The sequence below is a fragment of the Triticum urartu genome, chromosome 1A, assembly GCF_056163025.1.
Source record: "Triticum urartu cultivar PI428250 chromosome 1A, HENAU_Tu73, whole genome shotgun sequence".
Taxonomy (NCBI): Eukaryota; Viridiplantae; Streptophyta; class Magnoliopsida; order Poales; family Poaceae; genus Triticum; species Triticum urartu.
In genome coordinates, this window is record NC_141873.1 from 475,485,290 (window position 1) to 475,494,321 (window position 9,032).

The window sequence follows — 9,032 nt, forward strand, 5'->3', positions numbered from 1 at the left end:
CACCAGGAGATATTTAGCGACTTGCAACCAACGGACGAATACCTCTTTGTTAATTTCCACCTTTTAACCTCACCCACACATGGGCAGGATGATTGCAGTATATTCTACTTACCTTTGCTATTTCTGTGCTAGTTTATTTCGTCCACAGCTAGTTATACTTTCGTTTGCTTAAATCTGTTGGCTGGGCAACTGAGGTTGCTGCCAGGCCACCCGAGTTCGAGTCCCGACTCGGACGCACGGTGCTCGCGGAGTTTCTCCTATAAAAAAAATGCCAACAAGAATTAGCCCTTGGATTGGTCTCATTTTTTATTTATTTTAAAATCTGTGGGAGCCGCCCGGCCCATAACCATGTTGTCTTACACAAATTTTAATTTGAAACGGATCGTTTTACACAAATTATTTCTCTATAGTATCCATCTTACAAGCTACCCTCTCTGTAAAGAAATGTAAAAGTGTTTACCCTAATGCAGTGATTTAAACACTTGATATTTTGTACGGAGGACCTTATATTTAGGAATGGAGGTAGTAAGTACTTATAGTCATAGAACCAAGAATCTTGATCACTTTCAGATTAAAAAAAAGTACGTAAAATGTGGAATGACAGTATGCCAGCTCTGTTATGGAAAACTTTGTCAAGGGTAGGGGAGCAAGAGAAGGCGCCACTTCTTCTTTCTTTTTCTTTTTTTTTATGGTAAAGAGAAGGCGCCACTTTGTAACTGGTAGGAGCAGGTTATTTTTGCTCGTGCGTGTTCCCCACTGCCACTGGGTGTGTGTGTGGTTGCGTGCATGTGCCCATTATTGGGCCTTCCTCTAGCACGCACCCAGGTGCAGCTCCCCCAGTCTCAACCGGCGCCTAGAATAATTGGATGGTCCTACATTTTCCGTTGCGAAATTGTAGGTAGTGCCTCTGAACACGTGACACATCCGTGTCGTGCGCGGTCTTGCAAGGCATACCGGCCATGTCTCTTTCTACGGGAGCGGATACGTACTCAAAATGCCGAGTTACACGTCGACGACACTCTACTTCTGGTAATACATACTACGTGTTGAACGGTTGCAGTTGGAGCTGGAAGAGCGGTCGGCCCCCAACGGTGATGCAGGGCTGGCCTGGCTACCTGCTGCTGATTCCAACGAGTCAGTGGTGGCGGTCGGTCGCCAACGGTGATGCAACGCCGGCCGGTCGGCAGCTGCTCGTCAGCCGGTCTGCAGCCCGGCCCGGTTGGTCTGCTGTGACGGAGCTTATTAGCCCCGCGGGCCAGCGCAGTGTGGCGATAACGATGCCCCTCCGGCTGTGGCTGGGGCATCCCGTCCCATGACGTCGCCTCAGCGAGATCAGTTGTTGCCGGGTTCCTATCTAACTCAACTCAGCAGCTCATCTTGACCAGTCTATGGCTTCCCAGCAGCAGCAGCTTAGAGCAACTCTAACGGGATGATTCATTTCGTCCACGGGCTTCCGTTTGAATCGGCGTGAACACAAAAGTCGGCCCAATGCGTCAATCCAAACGGACGCGTGTCCGCTTTTCGTCCGCTACGACCCATTTTCGTTCTTTTTTTTTGAGCCGGATTTACGTCGGCGCGGACACGATACGGACGCGCTCGCCTTCTCCCCCTATCCCGATGGTCGGTGGCACATTGACCATCCTCTCCCATGCCAACAAGCCCTCGTTAGCCTCCTTCATCGCCACCGCCGCCGCCCACACCGACCATTTATCCCATGGCTCTGCCAGCTGCCTGCGCCACAACATCTCTGCTGCTACGTCGCCACCTCCCACGTCGCCCGCCACCGTCGTCTTGCCTTCGGGAAACGAAAGCTAACCACCCTCGCTCCCATCGACACAGCCGTGACCGCGACCAAGAAGCTTCCTCGCCGCCCCGTCCAAATCCTCACCAGCACGCTCGTCGGACGTCGGCATGCTCATCAGACGCCGCCAGGGCAGATAGCTGGTCCGAGGACGACGCGAGTCCCTTCGCCGACCGTCTCCTTCGTCGACGCCTGCAAACTGTTCGACAGTTTGCCAAGATACAAAATGGACTCCGCCGACGAGTTTTTTTTCCACAGTTTTCTTTGCAACTCTGACGATTCCTCGTCCGATGATGAGGAGGAGAACTTGGCTGCCGTGTTGGTCCATCACCACCTCAATAGCCAGCGCCCGTCGTTCCGTGGCACCTTCCGGCGTTGAATCGCAACCGGGAGAGTGGACATTTCCTTCTTTGGAAGGACTACTTTGACACAACAAACCCGTTGTTCAAACATTAGAAATTCCGCCGCCGTTTTCGTATGAGTAGTCATCTTTTCAACCGTATTAGAGAGGGAGTGGTCGACTATAATGACTATTTCGAGTGCAAAGAGGATGTCGTTGAAAAAATTTGTTTCTCCTCTTATAAAAAATGCACTGCCGCCATCCGAATGCTTGCATACGGAGTGCCCAGTGAACTCTTTGATGAGTACGTCCGTATGAGCGAGTCTACATGCCTAGACTCCATGTATAAGTTCTGCAAGGCTGTTATTGCTGTGTTTGGCCCTGAGTATTTGAGAGAGCCGACTCCTGAAGATACAACCCATTTGTTGGCGATGAATGCCAGCAGGGGCTTCCCAGGGATGCTTAGCAGTATAGATTACATGCACTGGGAGTGGAAGAACTACCCTTCTGCTTGACAAGGGGAGTATAAGGGCCATGTCAGGGCATGCACTGTCATACTTGAGGCCGTTGCATCTCCATATTCTGGATCTGACACTCTTTCTTTGGCATGGCTGGATCACACAATGATATCAACGTGCTTCAGCGCTCACCGGTGTTTGTTAGGCTTGCCGAAGGCAACAGCCCACCGGTGAACTTTACTACCAACGGCCACAACTACGACAAAGGGTACTACCTGGATGACAGTATCTATCCCCAGTGGACCACTATTGTGAAGACAATCCCCAACCCTGTCGGAGAGAAGAGGAAAAGATTTACACAAAAGCAAGAGAGTGCTAGGAAGGACGTCGAGCGTGCCTTTGGTGTTTTGTAATCTCGATGGGGCATCGTTCGGTATCCTGGTAATACTTGGAGCACGCAGAAACTATCGGAGGTGATGACTGCTTGTGTTATCATGCACAATATGATTGTAGAAGATGAGCGCCCGGAACGTTTGTACGATCAAGTGTTTCAGTTTCAGGGTGAGAATGTTGTGCGTGAGCATGAAGGAACGGCAACGTTTGAACAGTTCACCCAATTTCATCGTGACATGCGTGGTTAGAAAACCCATATGCAACCATAAAATAATTTGGTTGAGCATATGTGGGCTTATGTTGGCAATCAATAGATATATCTTTTTTTATTCGACTTGCAAAACTATGTGAGACATTTTTTCTTTTATTCGGCTTGTAAAACTGTGCTATTTTATTCCGTTGAAACTATGTTATTTATTTGGTCCTCGACTATATGTATGAATGCAAAAGTTGTATGTGAAAACAATGCAAAAAAATGAGGTATTTATTGGAAAAAGGACGGCGAGCCGGTCAAACCGGCACATATGGATCGACGTGTTGGACGGCCGATCTAAACCGACAAAAAAGAAAAAGAAAAAACGCGCGTTAGAGTTGCTCTTGCATGCACTGAGCAAAACTAGCATCGCCCAATTCAAGGCATTTCTCGTGGGTCTCCTGCTGCCATGGCTGCACGCACGAGAGCATCCAGGATTTGTGATGTCTGGTGGGGGTTAAACTACTCTTGGCCCCCTGCCGGGAAACTGCACCTGCCGCGCCCGGTCATTACGTTCACCAACAATTCCGTCTGCCACCACCGTTGCCTACGGTGGTCGGTTCGGGAGCGCATTTGTTTACTGCCCTTGGCATCGATGTGGTCAAGTGCCAATTAGTACGCCAGAAACCAGACTGAGCTTTCGCTCGCTCCGAGTGCGGGGTTAGCTCGACCTACTTAACTTAGGGCCGATGATCATCCTCCTCCTACCAGTAGGCTCTTTCTACCGAATCTAGCGATGGATGCTCGCGCCTTTCCCTTCATTTTGGAAAACGGAGCGAGTGGCCACCCCCACCCTTTTTTATACGCGAGAGCGTGCCCAGCTGAAGTAGACCGGCGAAAAGATCAGCGATTGTGCGCCAAAAGCATTGCCGCAGCTTCTTTAAGCAGACGAACAAGCTACTACTACCACTCCTAGTAGTGCATAAATGAACATGCTCGTCGAATTTTGGTAACGCCGGCTGATAAGTGGCCCCGAACCAACGGATCCCAGTGATCCTGAGTGTACTTGTGTGCAGTGAGTGGTGCACGCTGACGCGGAGTCTTAATATGCTGCTAACTCGTGTGTTTAATTTTATTTAATCTAGTAATTTTTTCAAAGGAACCGGTTGGAATTCTGATCGCCGCCGGTGCATCTTTTCGCTGCTTTCGCAGTATCGGGGGCAGCAAATCTCTCTCCGTGGGTGCGGGTGGTCCGGGCGCGGGAAAGGAGGACGGAATCTCGAATCGCCGGGCGCAGGCACGCAGACGCAGCGGCCCTCTCCGCCTCCAGTCCGCAGTCCGGTAGCCCCCCGGCGGCTCAATCATACGCCCAGTTGCAGCGCGCGCCCCAGGAATCGGAATACCGGTGCGCGCAAAAGGGGCCCCCGGAGAGGGACGCCGACACACGATGCGGCCGGCCCCTCCCCCTCGACCTTCCTTCCGGAAAGGCGAAAGCGGCCGGGCGTGGAACTGTCGATGCGGCCACCGACGCCAGCTCCGGCCAATGGCAGCCCGGCAACGCCGAGCACACTCACCGCCACTCCGGTGCTCCGCCGTATTGTATGCTCCCCAGGGACAGAGGAAAAGGGGGGAGGAGGCGGGCAAAGCCAAAGCAAAGGAAAGGCCGCGCCCACCTTGCTTGCGTCGGATTGCATGCATCTTCCCGCCGCCCACTTGCGCTGCAAGTTGCACTCTTGTGTGGCAACTGTCCTACTAGAGTGATTCCATGGGCCGGAGCCGATGCTCGCTATAGCTAGCTAGCTAGGCTGCACTGTACCGTGCCACGGTGGTGGTGCTGTAATGAGCATCGCGACAGTGACGGTGTAGTATAGGGCCAGAAATATTCATATTTTCACGTTTCGAAAAATTCTGCAAAAATTACAGATACACATGGAGGCATGGTGTAAATGCGTGTAGATTTTCAAGACGGAATACGCTGAAATGAGGGCTGTGTAAAAGGAAAAACAAATCTGGGGCTTTTGAGCACATGGTACTATTCATCCTCAAAGCCCGTGAATTTGTTTTCTTTTTGGTACAAATCACATTTCAAGATATTTCATCTTGAAATTTTAAGCGCATATACATTTCATCCTTGTATTCTTGCATATATTTTTTAGACTTTTTTTAAACAAGGAAGTTTGAATATTGCATTGTTCAAAAAAAAAAGTTCTCCACGGAGCCCCGTCACTAACACGCCCCGCTCATTAGTTTTGTGGTATGCGAGCTACATAAAACCGGCTCCCGTAGAAAGAAGACATCCGACGACCATTAGAAGTAGAGAGGGGCTAAATACTAATAATGGTTGATGCGACGGGAGTGACATATTATATCTGCTAGAGCCGAGTCAGAAGCAACAAAACCAATGAAACAAGCAACTAATCCCACATTAGAAGTCAACATTGCTTGTAAATCTTAGTGACGGAGCCAGGAATCATGAAGGGGGCAATTTTTCCAGGAATTAGAAGGGTATCTTTGCACAATTTACCCCAGGGAGGGGGAGGGGGGCATTGGCCCCCTGGCCCCGTCTCTGGTAAATCTCTTATATGTATGTATGGATGTCTACAACAAAAGTTGATGTAGATGCCGAGGTGTCAACCTTCTTTTCGATGAAGCGGGGGCTTACTTGTGCTCCTCCTTCGTTCAGGGCATGCTTTTCTTGTGCTCTTGGTACGAGCGCGTCCGCCGTTGCTGCCCATCCTGTAGCAGGAGCGCTTGACCGCCAGGTCATATAAGTTGATGTAGATGTCAGGGCTCGTTACTGGTAAATCTCTAATATGTATGGCCATGTGCATAAGTTGATGCAGATGCCGGGGTTCCAACCTCCTTTTCGAAAGAAAAAACCGTGTCTCACCATGCCCGAATGTTATCGACGCCGACTCCTACTCCACGGAGAAGAAGAGACGTACACATTCCGCGAAAAAGAAGAAGAAACGTAGACAGGAGAGCTTGCTCGGGTGAGAACATTCTTGCTCTTGTGCATCGCCGATGACGAGGAGATGCCGCGGCCACTGAAATGAAGCGCCGGAAGGGCGTGCGTGCGCCACCGGTGGGCCTTTCCAAGTGGATCCGCGGGAATGTCTGCTCCTGTGCGAAAACGAAATGGATCCGATCCGGATTCCGAGCAACTTTTTGCGTTCCTTGCGATGATCGGTGCGTCTCCGTGGACTTCCGGCACGGAGGAGGACGAGGCGATCTCCGCTCTGTTGCGCCCTGCTGCTGCTCCTGGCCCCCTTTGGGTTGGGTGGCTCACGCACCGCGCGCCAGCCACACCACCGTCAGCATCGGTCGCAACCTCCGTCTCAGCCAAGCTAAACCGGCGGCAACGAGCCCTTCTCCTCCTCCGATTGGCCGAGGAGGAATCACTTGTCGAGGGCCGAGCACGGGCGTTGTTTAGTCCCGATCTCTGACACGACCAAGTCTCAGCCAAGCTACTACTAGCACGCACGATGGAATGCTTCCAACTTGAAATTTCCAGCCGGAGAGGAGCCAATAAACATGGAGAGTCGTAGTACGATATTGATCCGCCTCAGGCCTCGCTCCCTCAAAAACGACAGGGAACAGCACAAGAAAACCACGGTAATCATAATCATAATCGTAATCATAACCATTAATTAATATAGCAGGGGTCAATGAGAGGGTGACCAATGCTAACACACCCAAATCGAAAGATCAACACCATACGGTATGCTGCTGCTACCCAAATACGTACTCTACTGCATGCATGACACTAATAACGGACCAAATACATCAAAAGTACAGTAAATAAAAAAAGAAAAACTCGGCACTACGGTACTCCTGTGCTAGTGTGCTTCCCATGGCTCGGGAGTAGCAAATAATAGAGAGGAATATTGCTAATTATTTCACCGTGGTCGTGGTGTTATGTACACGGAGGCCAAACGCGGAAGAAATGCCGTCTCCATCCTGCTCTCATGCTCCCTCTCCGTCCGTCCGTCCGTCCGTCCAGTGTGCTCCTGCGTGGATGATCTCTGCTGGCTGGCTGGGACCAAGAGCACGTGCGACGCTGGGTGGCTCTCCTTCCTCGTGCACGCCCGAGGACGACGCAGCTTTCTCCGACGGCGGCTGGGCTGCGGCTGCTCCAAGGAACAGTGGTCAACCGAGAGGCTGGAGCTGGCCGCATTGATGCATCTGCATCAGAGCAGAGTCGCCGTGGTAGCCGTTATTGCTGGCCTCCAGCTTCACGCTGCCGTAGAGGTGGGCCGGCATGAAGTGGTGGTGCCCGCCCAGAGGCGGCGGCGGCTTGCTGTCGGCGAGCGCGCCGAACTGCTCCGGGGCGGAGGAGGTGGCGGTGAGCGCGGAGGGCGGCGAGGGCGAGGGGTTGGTGTTGCTGGCGTGGTCGTCGTCGGGAATGTTGACGGTGGTGATGTCGTGGATGCTGGAGCGGCGCTTGTCCTTGCCGCCGGAGTTGAGCCGGATGAAGTACTTCTGCGCGTGGCTGGCCACCTGCGTCGGCGTCCGGCTCGTCACGTAGTTGCGCGAGATGTTCCGCCAGTCCCCGCGCCCGTACTTCTTCAGGCCCATCAAGAAGAGCCTGCGGTGAACAGAACGAGATTCAAGGCTGTGTGGTGTACATGTGTGGGTGTGGGTTAGGCAATCGAGATTCAGGGCTTACTTGTGCTCCTCCTCCGTCCAGGGCACGCCCTTCTTGCGCTCCTGGTCCGCGCCGCGCCCGCGCTTGCCGTTGCCGCCCGCCGCCATGTAGCAGGAGCGCTTGAACGCCAGGTCGCCGCCGCCGTCCCAGTCGAGGGTGAACCCGGAGGCCGGGGCGTTGGCGTTGTAGTGGGGGAAGGGGACGAGGCCGGCCTCGATGAAGCAGACGTCGTTCTCGAGGTCGTCGTACTGCCGCATGACGTCGGCCACCGTCTTGCCGGGCAGCAGCGCCGCCACCCGCTCCCACCGGTCCGGCGCGTCCCCGTCGACCCGCGCGAGCGCCTCCTCGAACTGCTTGTTCTCCGCCGGCGACCACGCCCCGCCGCCGACGCCGCCGGTGCCCCGCTGGTCCTGCAGGAACCAGCCGCCCGCTTGGCCGGCGAAGTAGGGCGCCGGCGGCACCGGCAGCACCTCCATCCACGACTCCTGCTTCATCATCTCCCTCTCTCTCTCTCTCTCTCTCTCTCTCTCTCTCAGCCGACCAAGATTCCGCCCACCGTTGTCAGGCAAACCCACGGGAGGAGCGGAGGAGAAGAGAAGAGAAGAGAGGGGGAGTGGCAGTGGCAGGGGAGGCGGTATTTATGCGGTGGCGGCGGTATCGATCCGGGGCCGGCAGATGCCGAAGTGGGTCGAGGGAGGCAGAGAGGAGATGATTCGGCCTCCACCGCGGGAGGGGAGGGGAGGGGGGCGCGCTTAAAGAAGGAAGAGGCTCGGTGATTGGGCCTTGGTGGAGTTTGCGGTCTCTCGACCAAACAAAAGCCTCCTGATCTCCCACCCCCCCTCGCCCCTCGCTTTCTGTGTCCGCGACCGCGAGCGAGCGAGCTTCGGGGAGAGGGAGAGACAGAGGGCGCAGAGAGAGGCAGAGAGGAGGAGGAGGAGGAGGAGGCGGGTGCTTCGGCCGCGTGCGTGCGCGTGCTGTGCTGTGCTGTGCTGTGCGGGTGCAGGCGACGTCGCCTTTCTTTATTGGCCGTTGCTTGCCGCTTTTCCCAAGGCTGGGGCTGGAGCTGGAGCTCGACTCGTCTCGTCCTAGCGGTAGCAGCGGCATTTATTATTCCGCGCTCCGCTTGTCCGGAAACGCACTTTCTTCCATTTAGGGTAGGTCCACGCCCCTCGTTTCTGTGGCGCTCAGCAAACTCATTT

General features: G+C 53.9%; 1 protein-coding gene across 1 annotated transcript; it reads right to left on the minus strand.

The window, feature by feature from the left end:
* Window positions 1-6,807: 6,807 nt before the first annotated feature.
* On the minus strand, window positions 6,808-8,829 carry LOC125520225 (transcription factor DIVARICATA). The gene is made up of 2 exons (XM_048685083.2): window positions 7,855-8,829; window positions 6,808-7,773 (listed from the first exon to the last, which is right to left on the minus strand). The coding sequence occupies exons 1-2, from the start codon at window positions 8,328-8,330 to the stop codon at window positions 7,335-7,337; spliced, it is 915 nt and encodes a 304-aa protein (XP_048541040.1). The 5' UTR covers window positions 8,331-8,829; the 3' UTR covers window positions 6,808-7,334.
* Window positions 8,830-9,032: the final 203 nt, after the last annotated feature.

Bases quoted from the DNA above. Each gene is read 5' to 3' on its own strand.
- LOC125520225 (XM_048685083.2), bottom strand. From the start codon at position 8,330: ATGATGAAGCAGGAGTCGTGGATGGAGGTGCTGCCGGTGCCGCCGGCG. The intron at 7,774-7,854 runs GTAAGCCCTGAA...TGTTCACCGCAG, and splicing joins TGGACGGAGGAGGAGCACAA to GCTCTTCTTGATGGGCCTGA.